The following is a 27,966-nucleotide window of genomic DNA, read 5'->3' on the forward strand; positions in this document are numbered from 1 at the left end:
TCTCCACTTCAATGCAATGCTGCCTTCTCACTTTCTACCAAGCCAGGCGCTCGCCGCCATGGCGGGGGAGCAGCGGCGTCCCTGGGAGAGCACCACGGCTGCCTGTGACATCCTGGATTACAGGGACACAGCACAGCCTTTAATGAGCAATTAGGTTATGGAGTATTTGTTGCTAAGAGGAGAACAGAACTGCAGAGAAGAAATTGGAGCTGAGTACGTGGCTCTGTGATTCTGATGGGCTCATGTGATACTCAAAGCTGGGAGCATGAATCATCCCAGAGATGCAGGAACAGCGTGGAAGGCACCTGGGGAAAGTTGGGGGAACCTTGACTTGGCTTCCAACCACATATCTGTGTGCCAGGGAAGAGAGAGGCGAGCTTCTTGTGAGCCCTCCAGCATCCCCTCTGAAAGCAGAAGGGCTGTAACATCCCATTAGAGAGCCCCTGACTCCCTGGGAGCACAGTGACTTCGGGTTTAACTGGGAACACGCTGCTCCCAGCCACACCATGGACGTGGGAATTACCTCCTGCGAGCTTCTGGCCCTTTGCAGTCACAAGGCTGAGCTGGAGGTGCAGAGCTTGGTGTGGTCAGGAGCCACTGGGAGCCCTGGACTGGGAGCCCTGCAGGGAGGAGACCCAGCTCACCTGAGCCCAGGCAGGGCAAGTTAAGTGTTTAGAGCAGGAAAAAATCTGAGGAGCTGTGATGCCCTAGTGCAGCGTAACAGATGGATAATTAGATTTATACAAAGAGCTGTAAAAGAAAGTAATTAAATAAAAATACAGAATAACAAATCTGCTGCAGCAAGATACCTTGTAGGGCTGCAGAAAGCGTCTGCAGCTGGGACCCAGCATTCCAGGTGTGGGATGCAGAAGCTGGGGCATTTGTGTGAATCAGCAGAATCAAGGAGTTGCCCAAAGCACAGAGAAAGCAATGGGAACATGGGGACTGAGCTGTCCCCTCCTCTTCCTCACCTCTCTAGGGAGCAGAGTAGAGTGAACACCAACTCTGGCAGTAAAATCTCAGGTGCCAGAACAAAACCAATCACACCAGATTGTTCTGCTGAACACACACAAACAACAAACTGACTGGCTCTATTTATAGCCGTAGGGAAAAATGGTCCCACAAAAACAGATAGGAGATCACACACAGCCCCAAAGTGAGCCCAGGCAGGAATCTCACTGCCCCAGCAGGAATGAGGCCTCCAAGAACACCCCCAGCCCTTCTTTTCTCCTGACCCTAGGCTTTGCCAGCTCTGAGCTGTATTTCAGTGCCAGCACGAGCCCCTGGCTCCAAGGATACCAGCGCTGTCACTGACCCTCACTGGGCTGCTCCAGGGGGGATTTGCACCTGGAGCTCCCACAGACACCAGGGCAAGTGGGGGAGCGCAGCTTCAAGAGTCTGAGCTATCAGCTCAGCTTCTATGGGTTTAGTCAACAACCAACAGACTATTTTATGATAAAATACAAAGGTTTGGTGATTTTCAGGATGATTGCCACCCCCATGTCAGCACCATCGAGGTCAGCCTGACTTCTCTGTTCTGATGGTGAAGGATGGGTTGTGCAGGCCACTCTGAGGGTTTGTCACCTCTCTGTGACACAAGGGCTGGACTAGGTGACTCACGTGCCACCTGCAGTGGTCACAGGAGCGGCGTGAGCTCTCTTCCAGCTCAGCGTGGTGAATGATTGATTCTTTAGGTAGGTACAGGCAAGTGCTCCACAGTGCATGGAGAAAGGCATCCCAGGAAATCCCCCCAGTGTTCAATCACCCAAACTGATGCTTTGTTTCTGAGGGTAAATCAGCCTTATGGCTCTATGTGCCACACTTACAAAACACTCCCCATGGATTCCTGAAAGCCTGGTATTTACTGCAGGTCAGACAGGGATCGGTGCCAGGGGATGGGCTATGTTTCATCAGAGGCTACATTAATAAAAATGAGGAGATGCTCTCCAAGTGTGAGCAGAATTCATTTATTTCTGTGCCATTTTAGCCAGAGCCCTCAAAAACTGTGTTGATTTCTTTTTAAAAAAATCCCAACACAGCAAGAAACAAGAACAATAGTGCAGGATTAATGCCACGGCCTCGAGCTCATCCCATGTTGTTCATCACAGAGCCTTCAAAGCACCCCCTGATTTATAGACGGGGAGACTGAAATGCTCCCAGGAGCGTTGGCAGCCGCCTCAGGGTGCGAGTGTGAGTGCTGGCTCCTGCCTCCCTGCTCCTCCTCTTCCTCACATTCCCGTTCTCTGCACGCCTCCACCCTCCTGGCTCCAGATCTGAAGTGGCCCAGGATGGTGGCAGAACACCCAAGGTCCTTCCCAGGCCTTTGCTGCTGCTGCAGGACCCCCAACGAGCCCCTCAGACCCCGCAGTGGGGCAGCTTTGCACAGAATTCTCCCCCTGAGCATGCTGAATCACTCTGGGCATCATTCCAGGCACGCCAAGTCACTCGGATATTTCAACAAAACCTATTCACACGCCTTAGGTGAGATGAAAACACTGCAAAAAGCTGCCTGAAAGCAGCACAAGAGCCTCGCTCAGAACGCTCCCTCTCTCCGGTGCCGATGTGACACATCCCACTAATCATCCCGAGAGATGCTAAAGGGGGCCCGAGGCTGAGCCCTTCCATTGTTACTCGCTGTATTTGTTTGCTTGCTCATTTGAGCTGATTTTTCTTTAAGACAAGTGCTAATAATATCAAAAACCCGAGGAAGCCTTTGCCTGGCGCGTTCCTGCTGGGAATGCCAGCGGAGCGCAGGCACTCCGCAGCTCTTCCCGAGACACAAAGTGAAGTGTGAGAACAGGCATTTCACTCCTCTCCCTTGCAGCAGCAGCAGCTCGGCGCAGCTCTGTCCTATTTTAACCCTGCCATCTGCTCGCAGCTCCTCCCGTCCCCGGGCAGGCAGAGCTGCTCCGAGCGGAGCCTCCCTCCGCTCCCACCCGCCCGGCTGCCGGCCGTGCCCCGCGGCAGCCGGGGAGCACGGCGGGAGGGAGGGATGCTCCTTAAACACCCATCCACTCATCGCTCCCGAGCCTTGGCAGGCCAGGGAAGATGCTGGATCCACCCCGCTGCCGTGTCACTCTGCTCTTCCCGGTCCCAGCGGGTTTAATGGCGCTATTAGAATCGTTTTAGTCGATAAAAGTAGATTTGTTTCACTGAGTCATGACTCAAAACCAAGACTTTGCTCCATTTACAAAAGCAAATCACCATCTTGCAAATGCCAAGCACAGATTTCAGCTCCGAAAGTGAAGCCTGGGGAATGTTTCCAGCCAGAGGGAGAATGGAAAACTGCATCTGCAAAAGCTAGGAAACATTTTTGTCATTTATCTTGTTTTGATAAACAGAGAGGATATCCTGTGGAATACCAGCTCCTGAAGAAACCTGATGAACTCATTCCACATCAAGCCACTTAATCATGGATTAATAGAGGGGAGAGCAACAGCAGGAGATGCCACGGGACCAGGGACTGCAACACAACCCACGGATAATTCCAGCCAGTTCCTAGGTGGGAAGCCCTCGAGGAAAACTTGGGAGCCACAGAAAGCACCAGCAATTCTTTCTGCTTTCTGATTCATCCCTACTCACCCACCCACATGCCACAGCAGAGGAGGCTGTAACTGCTACATTTAGGATGACATTTAAAAATCAAGGTTGTGCTGCTGATGGTCATTAAAAATCCCACAGCGTTTTTCAGAAACAAGTGGGTATTCACATCAGTGTCCCTGCCAAGTATCAGCACAGCAGTCATTTTTTCTAGCAACTTCAGTTAAAAGATAAAAGAAAAAATGTGCCCACCTATAATTACTGTTATTACTGTTGCTGTTAGTTTTTAAACATTCACTATATATCTTTACATTTCCTAAATACAAATTAAGAAGAAAACATTTCCCCAAACCTTTCCAAGTGTCAAATTCATCTCTGTTAACATCAGACAGCTACAATTAAGACATCCAGCCCATAAAAGCTGCCTGGGCTCCCTCAGTAACATGTCCTGACCTGTGGTCTGCAAGTCCCTGGAGACCCTATGTCTGTTTTTCCATGGGACTTGCCCTGGCTAACCCAGAGAGGCAAATCCACTGCCCAGAGCTTTCGGGTCACTCTAAAGGGGGCTGCATCTGTTCTGAAAAGCATCTGAGGAATTCAAGGTCAGCAGCAGCAAGCAGAAAAGATGATTTGTCTAATGGGAGATGGGGCTGCCTTTGCCTCCCGCCTTAGCTGGAATGATTTGCCCGTTGGAGGATTCCCTGTCCCTGGCTGGAGAGGGAGCCTGGATAGCCAGATCAGGCGGACACTCGTGTAGGAGCACTGAAGCTGGGTGACACAGATCCCATCTTCAGAGAGAGGGTGAAGGAAACACTCATGAATGCCTGAATCAAGCTCTCAAAGAGCCAAGATGATCAAGGTAGTTAATAAAATACAGGAATAACTCAAAGGCTTCATATGCAGGTGTAAGAAACAAGGCCATGGTAGGTACCAGAGCTGAACTAGGTGCTCAGGGAGAGTGGGAGCAGGGAGAGGAGCACTTCCAGAAGGGAAGATTCTGCATAAAAGATGTCGTGGAATAAGATAATTATGCAGGAAGAAGAGAATGTCAGCAGTGTGCCCTACATCACTGATGGATGGAGAGAGCAGATACCTTGACAAAGAAAGCTAACGTGCTAATTATGATTTAATGACCCTGAAGGCAAAGACAAAAAGCCCTCCTTTGCCATAGTGGAGGAGGGAGTGGGCAGAAAGCCTCAGCCTGGCAAGGGAAGGGCTAGGAAAAGCCCAAAAGATCGTGAGATGAACAACACCTCTGCAAGGGGGAGCAGCCAGGCAGGTTCTGCCAGGCAGGAGAGAAGGGCTCCATCCCTAGGGCAGAAGAAAGCTCCGAGAGCTGAGCGTGGTTGCGGAAGCTGAGCTGCCTGCATCCAGGAACAGCTTGAAGGTGAAGGAGGAAGCGGGTTCAATTCATTCCACACTCTGGAACTGTGGAAAGACATACGCCAGGCAAATGTGAGTTGTGATGATCACTTCCCACTGCTAGACTCCGCTAGGAGGGGACAGGGAGGTGACACAACCAGGAGTTCACACATGTGCTGCGAAGGCGCAGGAGAAGCCAGGGCTTGCCAGTAATTGCTGGGGTGTAAAAGCCAGGCTGACTGCAGCCTCGTAAACAAACCTGGCTGTGCCTCCCCAGGGCTCTGCTGCCCACGGGTCTGCCAGGGCCGGAGTGCACACCACGGGATGCCAGCCCTGGGGGGACTGGGTGCTGTCTCTGCCTTCAGAAGCTTCAGGAAATCACTTCAGAAATCACTGGTCCTGCACCAATGCTTCCTGCCCAGATGGGTGGCTGTGAGTGCATGTGGGAGCAGCCTGTGCTGAGGTGGGGCAGAGCATCTCCAAGCTGAGGTCCATCAGCAGGACTCAGACTGAGCCCAGGCCATGCACACCAGGGAGGGGGCCATGGCCTCCAGCTGACCACACAAACCCTGCAGGAGGGCAGGGTTGATGAGTGAGGACATGAGTGCAGCGTGCTCCTCAGGCCAGCCCCTGGGCTGTGACACGCTGGCCTCTTCTCAAGCCGAGCTGCCGCTGCCTCCCGCTGACAACATCCACGACTGATTTGTGGCAATGACATCAGCGCCCACAAACATCCTGCCTGCTCCTGCCCTTACTCACATCCTGCCCTTCCTGCTCTCCCAGCAGCAAGGACACCGGCCTGCCACCAGGCCGGGGCGGAGGAGCACAGCTGGGCTGGCTCCCACCTCACCCCACGGTTGGTGGCACCCAGTGGCACCAGCACAGCACGGTGACACCTTCCCCATGCTGGGCAATGCAGAGTCCAGGTCACAGCACTTGTGGGTGATGTGTGGAAACCATCACCCCATGGAGAACAGCCATCACACTGACCTACCTCCTTTCCATTCTTTGCCTGTTGGGCAGAAGCAAGAAAAATCCTCTGCTTGATCTCAATCAGCCATTTTTAAGTTCCTCAGTGGATAGCAGCCATTCCATGGATTCACCTCCACTCTGGAGATAGGCTGAAAGAGGTGGAGTGGAGAATGGAATGCTCTGAGGAAACCTCAGAGCCCCTTCCGCTGCCTAGAGGGCTCCAGGAGAACTGGAGAGGGACTTTGGATTAAGGCCTGGAGTGACAGAACAAGGGAGAATGGCTTCACACTGATGGGGCAGGGTTAGATGGGATATTGGGAAGAACATGAGATCCTTGCACAAGGTTCCCAGAGCAGCTGGGGCTGCCCCTGGATCCCTGGCAGTGTCCCAGGCCAGGCTGGACACTGGGGCTTGAAGTAGCCTGGGGCAGTGGAAGGTGTCCCTGCCCATGGCAGAGAGTGGAATGGGATGGGCTTTAAGGTCCCTTCCAACCCAAACCATTCTAGGATTCTGTGATTCTCCTCTCCCAAAGAGGGCTGAGTGCCCAGAGGAGCTGGAGACAGACCAGTTCTCATGTTGGGAGGCAGGACTTGGACAGGCTTGGTTTAAGTCCATCTTGCAGAACCATTATGTTCAGTTCCAATTTCCTCTCTTTTCGGTGTGTTCACTGTGAATTCCCAAAATGCAGCACAATCTTTCAGCATTCCTGCCATGGGATGAATCTGGGCAGGTTCCTGGGCCTCACTCGCTGCTCCCTGTTTATGTCCTTCACGCTGTGCTGTGACAGCCCGTGCCACAGGATGCCTTGAACAATCTGGGCCACACATTTATGGCCATGGACCTCTGTGGTTCACAGCACAAATTTGGGAACCCACAGCTGACCATGGACACATCACTCATTCTTGAAATGTAGGCCACAAAGCTACTTTAGTTCTGCTTTTGCTTGTAAATCAAGGGCTTACATATGTAATTGGCCCAACCTTAAGAGCAAACAACAGCAGTGGTAGCACTGTGCCAGCAATTATTCATGCCTGTAATAAACGGCTGTAAAATTGCAAGCCAGCCTTTAAAAATCTGGCTCCTTGCTGCACAAACAACAAAAACTCATTTGCAGGGCTTGGCCAGGGGAGTTTTTAATTTGGAGAGAGAGATTGAGGTGGGTGAGGATGTATTTTTTCTCTTTTCATTCTCTAAAAACACTATTCATGCCCACGTTTAGGTCACAGATTACCCTGGCTACATTTCAGCACTGTGGAATAAACCCATTGAGAGGCACAGGGGACAAATCCGCCCTCTGCATTCCAAGAGTAGGGCCCTGGGAGCAGGCACAGCTGATCCCCATCCCCTGGCACGTGGGAACAGTGAATCGTTTGCAGCCCTTCCTGCCTCCGTGCTGAGCCAGCAGCAAGCCTGCAGATGAGCCACCATCCCTGGGGATGACACAGCCACTGGCCCTCCAGCTCCAGCAAACCCATGCTGCTGCTCCACACCAGGACAGGGATGCTGAGCCTTGCACAGGTCCTGCCAGTTAACAAGAGCATCCTGGCTGATAAGTCACTCCTCAGGGTCAAGCAGCAAACATCCCTCTGTCTCTTGTGCCCTCTTTAACCAACCGTGGCTGCCATGCAGCGCTCCTGGACTTGCAGGGGCAAAGGTGTGATGAGATCATTCCTTCTGCTGCGCACATTTCTCACCCACAACGCCAGAGCAACCCCTTCTCTTCTAGCAACTCTTCAGAGCAACTCTTCTAGCACGTGGCTGAAAATCTCCTTGGTGGTGCTGAGCAATGGCACCTGAGCTGATCTCTGCTCCCTCAATACTCACCAGCACGAGCAGACTTTTCCCTCTCCAGCAGCACATTACCGTAGCAGGGACCTTCCACATGCTCTGGACTCCCCAAGATTAGAAGGTCTGAGGCACCGACAGACTTCCTTACTAGGGAATCAACCGTTTTACATCCTCCTTTGGCATTTCTGGTTGGCTTCCTCCTGCTTTAAGCAGCGGCAGAGCACGAATGGAAGAGCTCTGTGAGGACTGCTCTCCCTCTCTGCTGTGGAAAGCTTCCCTAGTCAGAAATCCCCTCTAACTACCAAGTTTCAGTTTCTTCTGAAGGAAGCCGCATTCATCACAGTTCAGAAGGGACCTTTTGGCCTAATCCCCACTAGAAAAACTGCCAAACTGATCCTCCCATCACACAATTAGCAGCCACGGAGACTTTGCTACACCGGGCGATGCGGCGCTGCTATGACAACAGGAACGGGAGCCTCGTTAAGGGTCTCAACGAGAGGGATAACGAGCAATCACGGCTCCGGGAGGAGGCAGGAATCAATGGGAGCTGTTGATACCAGCGCGTTTTGCTGCATCGGGCCAGGTACTCGGGAGCCCTGCAAGCCTGACTCGCATTGTTACGGCACGGTCGCCGCGAGTACAACTTCTGAGGACAGGCAGATTCCTGGGGAGTAGAGATGAATATTCATGAAGGAGCTCAGTTTGGGAGAGGAAATGAATCAAGTGTGACAAATGCCGCCTATTAGGAAAAGAGGGTGGCGTCTATTTTTAGTGGAGTTAAGCAAACATTAAAGCTCACTCTCTAAGAACTCCAAATAATACCACTCCCTGCTCTGCCTCCCCATCGGCAGATAAGAATTTAGCAGCACGTTCCCACCAGCCAAAACCCGCTCGCCTCAACAGAACTTTTCCGATTTAGCCCCCGTGAGTGTTTTATAAAAATACAAATTTTAATCTCTCATCTGCATAGGAAGATGTAACGGCTTCCACCAGAATTTATTTTTCCCCCCCTTCTCCAGCATCATAAGGCTTGAAGGAACCTTTTTAAGACGGAAGAAAACGCTGCATTGAAATCTCCTAAAAGAGCACTCACGCGGAGCTGTAATCACTTCAGATGCACAGAATTATCAGGAGGAGAAAATTCATCTCACTTAGAATCAAGCCCCAATTTGAAGCAGAAAGGAAGAGGCTTGGTTTGCCACCGTGCCAAGCACTCAGACTTTTCACTGAAGTCAAAGAAGCTACAGCTGCTCTGAGCCATTGAAAATCATGCCCAGAATCTCTAGCGAAACTTGTTTGCAGAGATGGCAGCAGGCTGATAAGGATGTTGACTATTCTAAATAGGCCCATGTTATTTTATATTTTTAGAGATACTTAGTCTGCCTATTATTATCATTAAGCAGAGGTGGAGAATTTACTGCCCTTTTCTAGAAATCTGTACAAATGCTGCTTTTCAGCAGGCTCCTCTGTTCTTCTGGTGAACGTTCCTTCTTTTACTTTTCAGGCTTATAAATGTCCAATTAAGGAAGACAACAATGAGAGGATAGTGCCTAACAAAAACACCACCAGGCCCACAAAGTTACTTGAGAGGCCTTCATCCCAAAAGATAAGCTGCTCCTGAGCCAAGATTATGACCAGAGCATTTGGAGGGCAGTAGGACATGGGTGGTCCTAACAGTGAGCCCTAGAAGACCCCTGGGTGGGATGGGGGGGCATGAGCCAGGGGTGAAGGACCCTTGGCACAAACTCTCCAGGCTCAGTCCAGGCTCTGCTGGCTCCTCCATGCACCAAGGGCCAACTCCTCAAAGCAAATGCCCAAACTGCTCCATGTGCAATGCCACGTGGCCTCTGTCACCCTCCCTGTAGAGCATCAAACACAGTCTTAGCATGGGTTTAAAAAGAAATTGCTCTAAAGTAGACATGCCAAGTGTTTATTATCGATACCAGTCTCTGGCACCAACAGCAGAGAGACACAGCCTTTCCCAGAGCATCCAAACCCTGGGAAATCCTCTATGGCTTTGGGATCACAGGTGGTGTCCCTCCCTGAGGTCCCCTCCTTGGCCCTCCTTTTCTGATTGAGCATCCTCATGATTCCCCCTCAGCTTTCAGGTTACAAGCTCCCCTTCCATGTGGAGGGGAAGACACCCATGGTTAACAAATTGTGACTTGTAACTGGGTCCACTGGGGCAGCCTGCATGCCCAGCACATCTGGGACCCCACCAGGACAACAGCCAGCACACACAGCTGTCATACATCACCTCCTGGTGCTTGGCAGGGCCATTTGTCAGGGCAGTTGGGCCCGGAGTCCTTTGGAGAGCACATCTCCGTCCCTCACCATGCCAGCCCTCAGCAACTGTTGCCATGGTTATTTTATTGGAGTGCTTTTCATCAAGGAGATGCTGCAACTGCTGAATTGTCTCTTGCAAGAGTTATATAGGAATAACTAGCTGATAAGTAGGAATAACAGGTTCAGACTGCCCACGGAAGCCAGCGATCCCAATTATTTTTGTTTTGATCCTGCCTTTCTTTTGGTCTCCGCCAGGCTCAGGTTTAAAGCAGGGGTTAGAGATAAGCAGCAGAGAAGGAACGCTTCCTGATGGGAAACACACTTGGCTCTGCCAGGAGATTAAAGGTCTCTCCTCACACAAAGCCTCTGCTTTTCAATCAACCCTAAATAGGCTCTAACAAGGCACAGCAATCAACCAGGCAACATATATCCATCCTCACCTGTCGGCTTGGGGCAAGGAAAGAGATGTATTTCCCGGTTCCATCATGCTAATTGTTAATCAAGGTATTATCGGCACGGCCCCAGAGCTGTCCATCAGTGGGGCAGTGAGGGATGGCCCAGGCTGTGCTCCTGCCCGCAGCGGGAGCGGCTCTGCCGGGGCTCGTGGTGAGGTGGCCGCCTTGCAGACCCACTTTCAGCATCACAGAATGCAGGAATAAAGCCTGCTCTGGAGAGCCAGGGCCGTTTTGTTTAGTCCTCATTGAAAGCTCTGGGTAATGATGGATCTGCTCTTCCCCCGCCGACAGGTCCCACAGCGCAGGCCGTTAGGCTTTGAGCGACACAAATGCCTTTTTCTGCTCTCTGCTGTCCCTGGCACCAGGCTTGGGTAGGGAGGTGCTACCTCAGCCCTGGAGAGCAGTGCAGCTGGACGAGAGGCACATGGAGCCCACTGCAGCCTGCACAGCCACCAGCGGCACCCAAATCCCAGCCTGTGACAGTGGAGGGGCTGCCCAAGGAGCAGGACTCTCCCCACAGAGGGATGCAAAAGAGCAGGGGAAGATCTCAGCTTCCTTCACAGGAACGAGCCCAAGGCCAAACAAAATCTATTAGATTTTCCTTTCATCTTTTTGAGGGGCATCAGGCCCAGCATTGCCACACAGGCAAGGGAGGGGATTGTCCTGCTCTATTCTGCACTGGAGTGGCCTCACCTTGAGTTCTGAGACAGTTTTGGGTGCCACAACATCAGAGACCCAGAGCTGCTCCAGAGTGCCCAGAGGAGGGGCCGGGGCTGGGGAAGGCTCTGCAGGGGCCACCCGAGGAGGGCTGAGGGCTCTGGGCTGGTTCAGCTGCAGAGAGGAGCCCAGGGCAGAGCTCAGGGAAGGAGGGAACGGCTGCAGGGGAGCTTTGGGATGGACACCAGGGAAAGGTTCTTCCCCAGAGGGTGCTGGCACTGCCCAGGCTGCCCAGGGAATGGGCACGGCCCCGAGGCTGCCAGAGCTCCAGGAGCCTTTGGGATGCACAGGGGGGATTGCTGGGGGGTCTGGGCAGGGCCAGGGGCTGGACGGGGTGATCCCAGTGAGTCGTTTCAGCTCAGGATAGTCTGACTCCAGATGTAAGCCAAACACCTGGAGCTGGGCAAACACTCTGTGCTGTGCCATGGAGGCACTCGGCAGAGCCACAGGGTTTGACAGGGTGTCTGCCTGGTAGAGACACCTGAGGCGCTACCAGTGGACTCAGACAGCCAAGCTGGAGCTCCCAGACTGGTGCCAGCCCCTCTGCCTCCCTGGGGCTGAGCTCCCCTCCTTGCACTGGCACAGGCAGACGTGGCTGCAGAGAGCCACAGCCCCCGGCAGCACCTGGACACTGCAACCACACATGAGGGATGGGCTCTTCCTGGAGAGCTCTCTGCACTTCTGGAACAGCCACAAGCTAAAGACAAAGAAGTGAATGTGGATGATGTGACCCCAGAGAGATCAGGATTCAGCCATTCTCAGGGTACCAGAAGAGACAGAAGACGACTTTGCCAATTCCAGCTGAAATAAAGAAATTAAATTTGTCAGTTCATTAGTGTGTAACATAAGAATGAAAAAGGCATTTCTAATTCCTGATCCACTAATCCACAATCCACTGATTGCAATCCCCAGAGTCCCCAGGGAAAGGAAAGAAAATCCACAGAAGCCTCATAGTGTCTCTCCATGACTTCTGGCCAGCTCCTGCAGAGAGAGCTCAGCTACAGAGCCTTCCTCCCTGTACAAGATCTACCTCAGCAAACCATCCTAGGGGGCTCAGGGGTAACAAAAATCAAACTGCACTTGTTGGAGTGAGCGAACACTGGATGTTTGATGAGGTGCTGGGTATGATGTCCCAGGAGTTAGCTCAGCTCCCCACAGATCTGCAGGATCAGCTCATTTCCAGCAGTGCTCCCACTCATCAGGACAATTAGCAAGGTCCCAATCTTAACTGGGAGGGGTGCTGGTGCCTGTTAAAACACTGTCCTGGCTGCATCTGGGAGATGCCCCCTGTACCTTGTTCCCAGCTGTTGGCCCCATGGATGCTATTTGTTATCCAGTTTGCCCAGCAAGACCAGTTCAGTGCACACCCACCTGACGAGCACACATAGCTGTGGGCCCCCGTCCACACTTTAAACCATCATCTCCACAGCCAATTTCAACTTCCCACACCAAATCCTTCCTTAAATTATTGTCAACACTCAGCCCCATTCAGCTGCCTCAGGGGGAGGCACCCACAGGCCTCTCTCTGGCACGTGGGCCATGGCAGCACAGCCTGTGCACAGAGGCCAGACCAGCAGTGAGCACCAGGTGAGAAACTGGGAATCCCCTGGGGCTGCCACCACTGCCCTTGACCATCCCCTTCATGCCCTTTCCAAAAAGAAGTGCAGACATAGCTCCAGAATTTGCCCTTGCAAAGCAGCTTTGCCTTCACTTGCTGCAACTCCCCAGCTCCAGAGCTGCTCAGGACTTCCTGACCATGAAAGCACCACCACGAGCAGTAAAGCCAGGGAGGACTGGCTCCCAAAACATGATGGAGAACTCTCCTTTCTGCAGCACCTTTTTCTCCTCCTATCCAGCAGAAAATGCTGTAAATGTCAGTGGCTACAGACCCCAGAAATATCCACTAATGCTGAAGCTACCACACATAACACCACGTGGTGTTCCTTCATCATTCCCTTCCCTCTCACAGGCAAGGATGGGAAACCCGAGGAAACTGTGCAGGTCACACATGGAGCAGGAACCCAGAGCAGAGCCCAAATCCTCATGCCACTCCCATACCTCACATTCCCAAGTTTTTTTGAGCGTGCCTCGAAACACTCCCCTGCTCCCTGCTGAGCTCCCTGTGCAGGGACAGGGAGCCGTCGTGCCCAGCCACGGGAGGCTCGAGGCAGAAACAGCAGCTCATTACCCAAGCACATCACCCACACAAGGACCCCGGCACCCCACCATCCCTCCCTGTCCCCAGCCCACACCTGGGCCACCCTGCCCTCCTCCAGCCACAGGTCCCACCAGGAGGGGACAGCTCGGGGCTGGCTCTGCCAGGTGACAGCTGAATGTCTCCCCCTGAGCTCCTCATGCCAACTGAATTGATCCCCAGGTGCTGCCAGGGCAGGACCAAGCCCTGACTCCACTGCACTCTTGAAGGTTTCAATTAATCATAAAGCCAATTCCATTTTGGGCTCCATCTGTCTTTATTCCTTCAGGGACTAATAATGCCACACCGTGTGTTTTCACACACTAGCTGAACCGAAATTAAGACAGATTTCAATATGAAGTACCTGAGAGGAAAATACATTTTTAAAAAAGGAATCTCAGAGTCGTTACTGTTCTCAGCTTGGAAAAAACACCTTGTTAAGTAAAAGCAGCGGGGTATTAATTTGGAAAACAACTCAGGTGAGTTCCTGCTCCTTGCAAGACATGCAAACAAACTAAAATCATATTTAGGGGTTTTATGACAAAGTATGTATGGAAATATAACACAACCTGCTTCCAGAAAGAGAGGAGGAACACGCAGAGGAGCTCACACAGGCTCCCATGTGCAGCCTCGAGCAGAGGGATGCTGGCAGCAGCCACCCTGCTGCACCAGGCGTGGACTAGCACCCAGAAACCCTCTCCAACCCTCCCTGTTGCAGTGACAGAAATAGATAAAAGCCAAGAACCCTTGTGGTTCATCGTGTGTGGCAGGTTTGAGCTGCTCAAGGCTTCAGGAAACCTCATTTACATGTCAGCACACTGTTGGCACCTGGGTTTTGTGTTCCTTCCTCTGCAATCCCCCCACGGGGCCTTTCCAGCCAGCCAGGCCTGCACATCCACTTCAATAAGGCAACTCCCATGTTGATCTGGGGGTTGTACAAAACAACAGCCCTAATTATTGATCTCAGCAGATGCAGCTAAGGATTAATGATCTGTCCCTTGGAACTGCCACTGCAGGGCTGCGCCCATTGTCCCCTGGCTGTCAGTCTGGCAGCACCAGCACGTCCCCTCCCTCCTCACCCACGTGGAGGTGTTGTCCCACATGGTGACAGCTGGGGCTGGATGCCCAAAGCCAGCTTCAGGATGATTAACAGAAAGGAACAGTTATGGTGAGCCCCAGGAGGGAATAACCGAGGCAGTCATGACCGTGGGGAGCAGCAGTGACAGGACGTTTAGCATGACCCACATTTCACCTGGGCTCCAGCTAACACCACCTCACTGTAGGGAGAGCCCTTCCTCTCTCTCATCCCCTGTGTTCAAGGCATTCAGGAAAAAAGGAGAGACAGTCTGGAAAGGATGTTTGCAAGAAATTATACGATGTGCTCTGCGTTGAATTCATAAGAGACATGTGAGACGTGAGAAGTGCAGAGTGCTGAGGGGCACGAGGATTCTGATGGAAGCCAAGATCCTTTGATGGCAGCCTTCTGGAACTGGCTGCAGTACCTTGGAAACTCATTAAATGCAGCAGAAAGGACAAGTGACGTACATCTATTGATGCTCTGAGCAGCAAATTAGTTTTCAAATCTATTCAGGGCTCCTGCAGTGGCACCGAGGGGCCAAGCCTCAGTGGGGAGCGGCTGTGAGAGCGTTCCTCCAGCCGTGTGGGGACCCAGCTGCCCTCAGGGAGGGCTGCCACGGGCCCAGCTCCCCGGGGACATCAGGTGGCCACAGACAGCTGCCCTGAGCATCAGAGGGCTGCACAGCTGCCAGGGAATCATCCCCTCCCAAAACATGCCAGGCTGCTCTGAGGGCCTCTGCTGGACATCTCCTTTCCAGCAGAAAAAAAGATTATCTAAAACAAAGGGGCATCAAAACCCAGCTCAGAAGAAGACACAGAATGCCAGCACCTGAGGGAAGAGAGCAGGCAGTTAACAGTGATGAGAAGTTTCTTCAGAAAGAGATAATTTCCAGTAAGTTGTTGTTTTCTCTCATCATCCCGTGCAAACACCTGGAGAGCCTCAAAGCAGCTGAGGTTGGCAGCAGTCTGGCGGAAGGCCTGAGGAGCTGTCTGCATGGATGAATAATCACCTGTTTCAAGGAATCTTTAAGCACATGAATAGACAGATGAGAGAAAACTTATCAAAGCACTGTATTAAGAGAACAGGTAGGCTGGAAGATGCCAGCCTGGAAAAGAGGTTGATCCCTCCTCAGTCAGGACAGCCAAGGGCTGTTCTTGGATGCCATGGGAGCCTGCAGTTGCTGGTTTATGTTATTTTGCCTCCTGTGAAAGATTTGCTGCCCTCTCCTCAGCACAAGGAGAGGAGTGGGAGAGAAAATATGGCTAAATCCAGAAGAGAGGCTACAAGAGGCATGGGCAGCCCCCCAACATCCCTCTGACAGCCCAGTTCTGCCAGTTGGCAATGAAATCCAACAAAAGCCACCATCAGGAAGAGCTAGGAGGGTGCAGACAGCAGCACCTACAGAGGCAGAGATGGGATCTGCACCCTCCCATAGCACAGAGCAAATGCAGGTGCCTCCTCTTGGTGAGTGCTCTACACCTATTGCTTGGAGGGGATGCAGAGAACATGCCAAGACCTGGGAAAATCACAGCCGGTCAGGAAAATAATGCAGGTGGTTAGAGAAGAAAATCTCTGAAGCCTGTGAAGGCATTAGCAGAGTGTACAGGCTGTAGTAAAAAGGATAAACAGAAAACATAGGATCACAAAATCATTTAGGCTGGAAAAGACATCCAAGATCATCAAGGCCAACCATTAATCTCACACCACCGTGTTCACTGCGAAGCTGTGTCCCTAAGTGCCAAATCTGTGCAGCTTTTCAACCCCTCCAGGGCTGCTCCAGTACTTCACAACCCTTTCAGTGAAAAAAATTTCCCTCATCTAAACCTCCCCTGGCAGAACCTGAGGCTGTTTTCTCATGTCCCATTGCTTGTTACTCCAGGGAAGAGACCGACCCCTGCCTGGCTCCACCCTCCTGCCAGGGAATTGTAGAGAACAAGAAGGATGAATGAATAGTGGCTGAAGAGACACAGAAATACATGTTGTGTCCAGCTACAGAACCATGTCTGCACTGGGAAACAGCAAGTTTGGGCTGGTTTTTGGCAGAAAGTGATTAGGTAACCAGCCTGAACATGTATTTTAAATGGAAACCACCACAATAACTCAAAGGCATCAGCAGAGAGCATTTACTAAACACGATGAGACAGAAACAACATGTTTTATATAATGCATGAGCTGGCTGTGATGAGTCCTTCCCTCCCTGCTGAAACTCTGCTGGAGCAGCTTCCTGGTGCTCCCCATGCCTGTCACAGCCCTGGGCAGCACTGGCTGTTCTGTCTGCAGGGCAGGACACCTCCCACAGCTCTTAGAACACCAGCAGCTGTGGACTGAGGAGGCTCTGCAGGCTCTGGGAGCACTCCCTGCTGTGTGAAGGACTCAGGAGGACAAGGCCACCTGCCTGAGCCCCAGGTAAGTGGGAGAAGCCAGGGGAGCCCAGTGCTGGGGTCGTGTGTGGGAGCTCACTGCCCACATGGGTGTGAGGCCAAACACACATTTCATCCCCACTGCTTGACCTCTGTGTCCTCTCACAGCACCAGCCAAACCCAGAGAACTCACTCCAGAATTCCCCTGTTTTACAGAAAGGACAATGTCCTCAGCCTAAGCCCAGTCCCTCGGGCTGAGGCCAAGATGTCCATCCCACCTTGTTCCGTCTCCAGCAGCCACAGGCACCTGGGGAAAACACACCGGGCACAAGACAAGGGCCTGACCCCACCCCCTGCCACTTCCAGCCATCAGCATTGCCCCAAACATTTCTCCCCAAAAACCCAGGAGCAAACCTTGGATTCTAGACTTTTCCCTCTTTGTCTTCCTGAGAGCACAAGAATGGCAGTTTACTCTTTAATTGTTAATTACACTTCCTTGTTAGATTTCAGAGGCTGAAAAATGTTTAGGGATTTATTCTTCTGTGTAATTAACCACAATGATGAAACACCCATTTATACTGCACTGCAGTTTTTGTTAAGGTTATTCATAATGGGGAAAGGCTAAATAGGTTGAGTTCATTATCATTACAGAAAAAAAATTGAGGTGACCCAATCAAATTAATTTCAAATTAAGTGCAGTGAGGCTGATAACTTCACACAAGTCAGGAGTTCGAATAAAAATAGAGGAGACAATCTACAAAGCAAGAAATTATAAGCAGTCAAAGAGTGGAGCTGGAATTACAGCAACTGGGAGATGGCAAACACATGGTATGGGCAAACAGGGCCACTGAAAAAATCAGGGAAAGTGGATAAAGAGATGGGCAAATACTGCAGGATGTAAAAGGAAAAGCTGGAGGAGGAAGGGATGAAGATGGATTGGAAATAAATGGGTAGGGACAGTGCTTGTTAAGCTAACCAGATTTATTTCTCTGCACAGAAATTCTTATGTCCTTACAAGACAGCATTGAAGCAAGGTCTTTAATTTTACTTTTCCTGGGTTTATTGCTTGAGCCTCTGTGTTATTTAACACCAGTGAGCACCAACCAGTTTCAGTGCACAGCTGGACCTAACTCAAGCCCCTTAAATCTGGTGGAAGTTCTTTCCTCTTGACAGAGGCATCCTGGAGAGGCTGCTGCTTCTCCAACAGAGCAGGGAAGTCTTGTGCTCTGGGAAAATGGGCACCACCAGGGGACTGCTGGATGGAGCAAGGAGACAGCATTCCCACATCCCTCTTCCCTCAGAAAAAACAATGTAAAAGCAGAACCAAAGCCAGGTGGATCCCACGATGCTGAGCTCTCAGACAGCAGGAGGAATCAGAGCCCATCACTCTAGGAGCTTCTCTGAGGTTTCTCTTGAGAAGCAAACACATGCTTTGTGCCTCTCTTGGCTTTACCAGAGTGGGGCAAGCTCTGAATGAGCTTCAGAGCTGGGTAATACAAATAATGGTGAATGGGGTATTCAGGATGCACATGGTCATCCTTTAAGGGGTTTAATCTCTGGGAAACAGCTAAGACAATCCATGGAAAACTCTTGTGTGTGGCTGCAGGATCATGCTTCAATTCTCACCAGTGATGAGTTTACTCCCAAGCCTTTACCAAGCCCTGTGACATTATTTTAGCACTCAGGGCCAAAAGGGAACAGTGAGAGCCCAGCAGTGCTGAGCTTGTGGGCAGAGGCTGTGCTGGGACTGTCCCGTGCCCTTCTAGGACACATGGCAGATGTCAGCTTGGACCATCAGTGGGACATCCTTGTCCCTGGCTACCCCATGGGGTGGGCTTTGGAAGGTCTGGCCAAAATGCCACGAGTCTCTCACTGCAGCTGCACAAGTGGCTGCCCTCCCAGTTCCCCACTCTGGCCAGGCCAAAATCTCACCTTCTGCCTTGTCCCCATGGAATACAAACTGCTTCCCTTTGCCTTGAAGGTCCTACAGCTTAACTTCTCTCCATCCTCACCTCCAACTCATCCCAAAGTACACAGGGAGCGTTTGGGATAAAGCTTCAAGAAGGCATTCAACATAAATTATTATTCCCCTTCTAAACGGATTACAAAAATCCTTTTATTACAAAATACTAAAATGTTCAAATTATTGGTGTGGAAAAACATTTCCTGTAGGTAAAATTGTCAAAAATGGAGGTTTTAATCACACGCATAATCCTTTCTGGCTAACATTTCCACTCTTGTGAAACATGGAGATACAGATTGCACAGAGGCCTGGCTGTGCCACGAACAAAGGGAGATGCTGCCTGTAAATAGCTCAGAGGACATCAGAAGACACTTCTCTCATCAGCAATCTTTTTTAGCTTAATATAGCTCCTCTTTGCATAAAACATTGACATTTTTGTAATGTTTGGACCCAATGGTGCGAATGCTGATTGTCATGCGAAGATACTGGAGTGTACCTTCAAAATATGCAGGAACATTTTACAGACAGTAGTTTCACTTGCCTCCAAAATGCTGGATCTTAATATTTCATACTTATATATATTTAAATGTTAGTGCCACAGGATAAATTCTAACATGCTTTTATGCTAATGCAATCACTGAAAATCCAGATAATGCTGTGTATTGGCATATACTGTTAGTGAATTATGGATACCTAAATGTACAACCCCACATGCCTAGCAATTATTTTTGTTAGTGCATTTAACTTTTATTTGCAATCAGAGCACTTGAGGATTGTTCAAATGAAGTTTACTTTTGCAAACTGCTGAATGGAAAAACATTTTGTTAAAGGCTTAAAAACAGTAAGAGTGTGATGAGGTTTTAGACTTGCAATAAGGGCACTGCTCAGAGAACTCCACCAGATGGAATGATGTTTGATTTGGTCACAGCCTCAGCAATTAAAACCCAAATGCCTGAAGTGAAGGACATATAAGAGAAACATGAGATGAAACCTTGATTTCCTCCCTGTCAGGTGAAGAAATCTGCCTCTCCTGTGGCAGAGGCTCCCAGAGGCAGATGGATGCCAGGAGGCCAGACCCTGGCAGCTGGACCTGGGACCCTGTGCCCCGAGGTCCCAGTCATGCTGTGCTATGGCTGCTTTTCAAGTCTGCTTTAAGCCAAATAAATAGGAGCAATAGTATCAGGAAGGGGAAATCCTGAGCTGGCCCTGTTGCGCCTTCTCCTCCTCCTGCCTTTGCTGATCCAAGTCTTGGCCAGCCCCCTGGCCTGTTGGCTCAAGATGCTGATCCCCTGGAAAACCCTTTTATTCCAATGGGCTTCCAGCACAGCCAGAGCTCTGAGCCAGGTCCTGGCAGGACCATGTGCAGGCAGGACCTGGGTGCTGCAGCTGTTTGTTCCATCCATTACCTGCTTGACTACCTGAGCAGAGTTAAGGACAGTGCAAATCTGGAGAAGATCTGGGTATTTTTGAGAGCTGAAAAGTTCTGGATGTGACCCAGGCACATGTGGAATCACTCTGTGTCCAGTGGTTTCCTCCTGTGTTAAACACTTGTCTATAGACAAGGCCAAACTCCTTCTTCCAGACTGAGCTGTGCCAGGAGTTCCTGCCCTCCCGTGCCAGGCTCTGGAGCTGCTATCAGCATGCCCTGATTTCCCTCTGGGAATGTTTGCCTGGCTTGAAACCACTGGCCTGAAACCTGAGCCAGCCTGGCTGAAGAGACCTGGGAGATGGCCACAGACCCATTTGGTGAGCAGCAGACCATTGCCTCTTCCCAGGCTCAGCATCCAGCACAGGATCTGACACCATCCCCAGGCACACAAGCACAGAGCAGATCATGTCCCTGCAGCCCAGTGAGCTGTGACACCTCTGGGAATTTACTGGAAAGCCCTACCACCTCTCTAAGGCTCTCAGGAACAACCATGAGGGAAGGAAATAAAAAACAAGCCCTCAGAAAAACACAAAATGCTGTGTGAAGTACCTGAAATGCCCCCAACAGTTTAACTAGAGCATGGAGTAAGCTGAGAAAATGTATGAACAAACGAATGAAACAAGTGAGCACACAGCAGACAAGTTGGCATGTAGGTGTCTACTGAGAAAACTTAAGCACAGCAAGGGGAGAAAAAGCAAACTCAAACCAAGGCATAATATCCCTCACATTTTGGAGCGGAGCTCTCAGACAATGTATCATCCAAGCCACTCCAAATTACCATCTGCCAGAATGTCCTTCAAAGAAAAAAGGTCCACAAGTTTGCAAAGCAGCAGTTTAATGTTGTCATATCAGATGAGAGGCTCTCTCCAAAGAAGATTTTTGCACTTGAGTGAGAAATACTACACAAAAGTGTGACTCTCGTGGCCACTGCTACACTGTCAGGTACCATGAGACAATGAAATTTTGGAGTCCTGACCATGTCATGGCAGGTACATCTGGAAAGAAGCTCTTTAGCAGCCCCTGTCATTTCACAAGTTACCTGCAAATGTTTTCAGACCCTCTGCATGATCTTCTCAGTATGCAGAAAGAGTCTACATAAAGAACCTGGGCAAACCACTCTGGTATTGTTTCAGAGGCTAAGATATACCAGAAGAGCAGGTTTTGCTTCTGATGTATCTTCCTGTCATCCCTAAATCAGGCTCTGTTTCAGACTAAAAGCTGGATCCTTTCCTGGTGTAAACCTGGGTACCTGCTCCTGTCCACAAGGCCCATCGCTCCACACATGCTGAGGGCCAACTGCATTGCATATGAGATTGCCAAGTAAATGCAGGTCTGTGCACCATGTGTTAGACTAAGCCATAAATAATTTATGATGCTGGAGAAGGTGACTGTATTTTTAGGTGTAGAAATATGCAGATAAAACAGTCCTGACCTTCAATTTTCACTCTGCACTTCTGATCCTGAATTTGAGTCCATCCAATGCATTTCTAAAGCCTCTGCACCTCTGAATGAGCAACACATCCCCTGCAAAGCCCCAAAACCCATAAATCAAAAAGGGGCCACCAAGAAAACCCATGGAGCCCACAGGATACCTCCTGCAGCAAGCACTACACAGGATGCCCCAGCATGAGGCAGAGCAGGCTCCTTCCCCTGAACCTCAAACCTCCTGCAGGTCAGTCTCCTCTGGATTCTGGCTGCTGACCCTTATTCCTGACCCCACATCTAATCAACACGCCTTTGATGTCAGAGGCATGTGGCCATGGGGCCCAAATCTCTTTCTAAAGACCACAGGAGCTGCTCAGATCAGCACCTTGCCATCCTGGACCAGCCCAGGAGCAAGGATGAGGAAGGACAAAGGTGCTCATGGGGTGCTTGTAACAGTACCCTCTGTCACAGCTTCCCCCAGAGAGAGCTGTCAATGGGACAGAGGGAGAATTATACCCCTGTTGGACTTTGTAGAAACAAGGAGCCCAGGGAAATCAAGAAACAATCATGGATTTGACACCACATTACTTCTGGATATGTCCAATGAACAAGATAAGGACACACTGAGGAGAAGGGGAAATGGGTGTTGCAAGGGCGAGGAAGGGGACAAGACAGTTTTGTGGTGTGTCACAACACAGCTTTCGGTCTCTGCTGTCAGAAATAAACCAAGGGAGGTGGAGAGAGGCACAGAGCCCAGCTGAGGGCAGGTCTCACCTGGACAGGGCAGCTCCCAGGACAAAGGCAGAGTGTTCCTTCAGCGAGGCCTCGCTGCTGTTCAGCCCCTCAATCACCAGCCGGAGCCCACCCATGGACAGGAAATCCTTGGCATTGTCCACCTGGGAGAGAGCAGCTTCCATCAGCACAAAGCCCCAGCCCCTGGAGAACACCTCCCTTCACACCCACAGCATCCCTTCCCTCCTGCTCTGACCAGCAGGGAGTTTTACAAGGAATTAAAAATTCCGAGGGAATGGCTGTGGCTGAGCTCAGCACAGCCCTGCCCACGAGCAGCCATGTCACAGCTGCCCAGGCACAGTGTCCTCGTGGGAGGACGTTGTCCCACTCAGAAGGCATGGCTGGAAAACTCAAATACTTTGATTATAGCTATCAAAACCGCTCTTGACACGTACTTTGGCAATTCAGGTGGTGTCAAAAACTCAATATATCTGCTGATGTCAAAAAACTCCAGCTCTTTGCTCTCCCGTGAGCAGGCCTTTACTGGGGACCCAGGGAACTGCATGTTTTGCAAATGAAGTTAATTAATTGATGCTGTGATTGTAGCACCAGGAGTCAGGGATGTTTAGGAGCCTGTCAGCACCAACAGGGTGCAAAGGGGGCATGGGAGTGAGGAGCACAGGCAGTTCTGGGAGTTCTCTGTGAGTTCCATCAACAACTTCCCCTGGACAAGGAAGGAAAAAGCCAGTCCCTGCTTGGAGGGTCAGCCAGGAGCTTCTCCAGGGAGCAGCCCCACAATGACTTTTCTAAGCAAACAATAATGGATTAACTGCCAGTAGGGAAAAGTTTGCACATTAGTGGGAATTCATCAGCCTCTGGCTCTAAGTGGATCAGGGGCTAGCCAGGCACAGTCCCAGCGGGCATCTGCTCTTGGAGAGGAGATCAGAAAAGGCTCTGAGTGCTCACAGACAAAATTTAGAGAAACAGCACAAACTACTTCAAGTACAAAATTCAGTCCAAAGTCAAATCGATGCATTTTGGTATTCAATGATTTTTTTTTCAGTTTAAAAGAGGATCTGATGAATGCTCAGAACTGCCTGCACAGAAAAATCAGTTTCTGCCTGCACAGAAAAATCAGGTTTAGAAATTCGACATATCTCTCTGAAAGACAGGGAGACAACAGCAATCGTTGGCAGATGGAAACAGAATATAAAAATGAGTTATCAGCAGGGCAAGCCGACCCCCTGATGGGGTGGGACAGGACCACAAGCCATGCAGGGCATGTGGGACACTTTTCTAGTCAATGACTTCATGCTCAGTGTTATATTTATCTCAACCATGTACCTTCATCAAAATTGTCCCTAAGTCAGATATTTCAGGTACCCAGGAGAAGGAAGAAGCTTTGTGTCCTACAGGTCTGTCGTTACCAACCAAAGCAGGACCTGGGGAGCTCCAGCTCATCTCTGCTCCCCAATGGGACAATACCCACCTGTCCTTCTGCAAAGCTGCTCTCTGCAGGTCTGCTGGGGCTGATTCAGGATTTGCAGCAGCTTTTGTATCCTTTCAGATGCTGTTCTTTTAACTGTCCCTATAAACCAGGCCTGCCAGAGCTCTCACTTTTCTGCAGACCCATCTTTATCTACAAAGAAATCTATGCAGCAACCCAATTTCAGCTGCCAGTGGGTCCTTTTATTACTCAGCCTCTGTAAAAACTGGTTTAGTGCTGGAATCAGACATTGACTTCTGCATGAGAGGGAATGTATGGACAGGCAGGAATTTGCATCCAGCAGCTGGTATGGTAAAACCAGCCCCTGCTGTAACCTCAGCAGCACCAGAGTCCTTTGTGCTGCCCCAGCGTCAGTGAGACACCACAACAGCAGAATGTAAATTGTGCTGTTGTGCTGTAAAGCTTATTCTGAAGATGTGTTTATCTTTTTTAACCAGAGTCTGTTGTGAGAGCTCCAGTTCTAAAACTAACAAAATCCCCAAAGTTAACAACTTGAAGGTATTAACCTCTCTGGGGAGCAGTGGATGCTGCAAGGCAGCAGCTCCTACCTCACTTCAGTCCACTGAAATCGGCACAGAGGAAAAACCAAAGATCAAAAGAGCTCTTGAGTAAAGTACACAGGCAAAGCAGGCGAGGGGAGGGATGGGAGAAGAGCAAATATGACAACAGTTATTCAGGGAGCAGGTTTGAATTGGAGGAGAAAGAAAATAGGGAGGGAAGGTGAGAGGGAAAATGTTAGAAAACAAGAGCGAGGGAAAGCAGCATGTCAACTGCACACGATGGAGAGGAAATTAGCAGAGAGAGATGGTGTAGCATGTCAGAGCAGAGGAGAGGGGAAGATAAGCAGAGTAAATAATTGAGAGAAAGAGCCTGCAATGCCTGAGAATGGGTCTTGGCTCCACACACTGCTGTGCAAGCACCGTGAATGCTGTTTATGAGTTACGCTCTGCCCTCTTCACATTTGCATTTGGGTTTTATGCGTTACAGATAACCCAGCAAGCCAAACCCTCCTACTCCTTCTCCAAGACAGGCTCCCAAACATGCCAAGCTGAATTGTGGCTGAGGAGAAGCAAACCAGAGCTGGCAACCAAAAGCTGAGCAAAGGCAGAGCCCTTGGGCTGACTCTTCAAAGGCAGGAGAGAGCATCTCCCCGGGCTGGGCACCAGCCATGGCTCCCACGGCGCACTCCGAGGCACGAGCTGCCCCGCACCCTCTGCTCCAGGGTGACCATGGCACAGAGCAGGGAGCAGCCTTTGCTTGCACACCCTCCAGGGCATGGCATTTTCCACTCCACAGGGCATCCCGTGCCCCGGAGACAGCAGCAGGATGGCCGGGAGCTGAGCAGTTCTGAAAAGCCACGGCACGGTACTGCTCTGATGGAGGCTGGGGAAGGTGGGACCTGTAAAGTGGCACTACACGAGTCCTGGGCCACCCACACCTGCAAGGGTCCCCTGCTCTCACAGCAGGGCTGTGACTCGCTGCAGAGGAGTCCTGACAGTTCAGCCCTTCCAGGGTTATGCGGCACAAGTGTCCTTTGGCTGCTATTCAGTAATTACATTAAGCCACTGCTGCTAAAGTCAGTCCCAAGCAGAGATAATGCTCTGGACGCATTCAACTGACTGGAAGAAGAAAGAGGAGGAAAAGCCATGCTGGCTTAGAGACAAGTCATATTTCTTATCAGCTTCCTGCCTGACGAGAAGGTGCTGCCCAGCCATCTGCCCCGACAGCGCGGGCACAGAGCAGCGCTGTGATCGGTGCACAAAGGAGCCCCTGTGCTCCTGCCAGCCTCCTGCCATTCCCCCTCTCTGACCCCTTTGATGCTGCATGTGCTTCCCTTTGATGCTCCAGTCCCTGCTCCTCTGCCATTCTGAAATTGTTTGCCCCATCCTGTGCTGCAGGGATTTCTGCTGGAATAGTCCAGACAGCTATGCTGGAATCCAAGGCATCCCAGGGCATTTGGGGGTTGCTTTTTAGCACAATGGCCTGATGCTCTGGCACCCTTAATCAGGCAAGATTAGCCCTGAGTACAAATATGAAGCTCGTTGGGTGCCCATTGTTCACAGTTATTCTCTGAGTCACACAGATGCCTTCAGTGACACAAAAGCAGGGAGAACAAACAGCAAGGAAGCCTCTGCATGCCCACAACGACAATTCAGAGTGAAAATTCAAGACAAAGAGCCCTGGAAATAACACTTGTATCAGCTGGCACATGGACTCTCTCTCTCACAGCAGCAACACTTCAGCTACCTGCCCCCAAATACCACATTTGGTTCAACAAGTGCTGCTCCAGTGAAAGGGCTTGCACTGGCACCTCCCAAGAGTTGTCCCATTCACCCTCTGAAATGACAAAGTGCCACTGGACACTCCCCCAGTGCACTCCAGACTCTCCCAGTCACTGGGGAGGGAGAAGCCAAGTCCCTTCCCACACGGCAGAGCAGAGGCAGGATGCCCAGACACCCTTCCAGGGGTGGCACCAAGGCAGGCACCAAGCCCAGGGGAGCAGAGCTCTGTGCCTGCAGCTGCATCCAAGGGGAGGTAGGAATGTGTGAGCTGAAAGCAGAGCAAGAGAGATCAGAGAGAGGGGGGAAAAGTGTGAGCACAAACCCGAGGAAGCGAGATGCCAGGAAATATGTTCACCCTCACACAGAGCTAATTAGCACAGTGAGGCTCTGCTTGCCACTGCTTACTCACACCAAGACAAAATAGGGGGTTTTGGGTGGCTGTCGCCTTCCCTGGTACAAAGACGTTCTCTGTGAACTGATATAAGGGCACCTACCATCAACCACAGCAGCTTTCCATGGAAGCAGAGAGAAAATAATTATTTTCTGAGCAGCCACCACTCTGCTTACCCAAAAATGGCAGCTAAAACCCCATTTTGTAACATTAAGGAGATAAAAGAGGAAAAAGAGAGGATAAGAAAACCAGCCTGAGAACAGACAACAAATCAGGCAACCACCAGGATACTGCTGGCTCCTGGCACAAGCGATGATTAATTCCAACCTGGATATAAAATAAGCCTGCACTAGTCCTCTGCTGTCTGTTATTGTCCCAGGATTATGGTAATTAAGCAATTTGTATTACCTGATACTGATAAGAAAAATAAAGCCCCGTTTATGACACCGTATCCCCTGGATTTTACACGGTAGTTACTGAGGCATTCTTGTTACCTGGTGAACATAATATTCGAGATCATAAAGCGCCGTGACTTTCTCATCCAGCGTGGAGGCAGAGCTGTTGAATTTGCTGATTAATTTCGCCATAATTTCATAATCTGTTTCTATCTTCATGTTCAGCTTTTCAAACTCCTCCTTCAGCTGCTCTATGGGCCGGAACTTCTTCCTCACCTCTTCCTCTCGGGCCTTGGAAACAGAAGGAGGAAACCAGATGTGAAGAAAGAGATGAAGAGACACAAGACAGACACAGAAAGGAGTGCCAGCCCCAAAATTCACAAAGGGAACCTGGCTGTCTGTGCCAATGGATTTATTGCTGTACATCAGAGGTGCAGGGGCAGGGTCCTTCTGAGAAGCTCAGGAACCCAGTTAGCTGTGAGACACCCACAATATGAGTGAACAGTAGGGTTTTGTGCACCACTTCTACATCTCCAGACCATTTGTGCACCACTTCTACATCTCTAGACTATTTGTGCACTACTTCTACATCCCTACAGCATTTGTGCACCATTTCTACATCCCATTTCCATCCAGCTCAACATCAAGCCCACAGGCAACAGTACTGCTGTTCTCAGTTTGCCTGCAAGTGGATCTTCTCAAAACCTGGCTGCAAAAAGCCCTGAGGCACAGGCACCTCCCTGATCTTACAGCTGAACCTCTCTGGAACTGGACATGAGGCTGGAGAGCTCCAGAGGTCCCATCCAGCCCAAAGTGCCCAGTGACTCCAAGGAGTTCTCAGACACAGACAAAGACGCTTTGCCATTCCAAGCATTGAGGAAATTCCAGGAAGGGTCTATCTCCTAGGGAGAGGTGTGGGGACAGAAGCTGTCAGAAAGGGAGGCAGGAGGAGCAGTGATAAGCTGGGGGCAGCTGATGTGTTGTGCCATGGGGCTTGGCCAGCAGACAGCCTGTCCTGAGCTCATCTCCCTCGCAGTAACAGCACCCCAAGGGCTGCCCTGAACCAAGAGAGCTGACACAAAACATGTGG

General features: G+C 50.7%; 1 protein-coding gene across 1 annotated transcript in view; it reads right to left on the reverse strand.

Annotated features, from left to right (window-relative positions):
- Positions 1-27,966, reverse strand: part of SIL1 (SIL1 nucleotide exchange factor) — a 111,405-nt gene that overhangs the window by 9,643 nt on the left and 73,796 nt on the right. The window contains 2 exon segments of the mRNA XM_030957421.1: positions 22,344-22,465; positions 26,976-27,167. Coding sequence (XP_030813281.1) covers positions 22,344-22,465; positions 26,976-27,167 — 314 coding nt within the window.

The sequence above is a fragment of the Camarhynchus parvulus genome, chromosome 13 (assembly GCF_901933205.1).
Source record: "Camarhynchus parvulus chromosome 13, STF_HiC, whole genome shotgun sequence".
NCBI classification, from domain to species: Eukaryota; Metazoa; Chordata; class Aves; order Passeriformes; family Thraupidae; genus Camarhynchus; species Camarhynchus parvulus.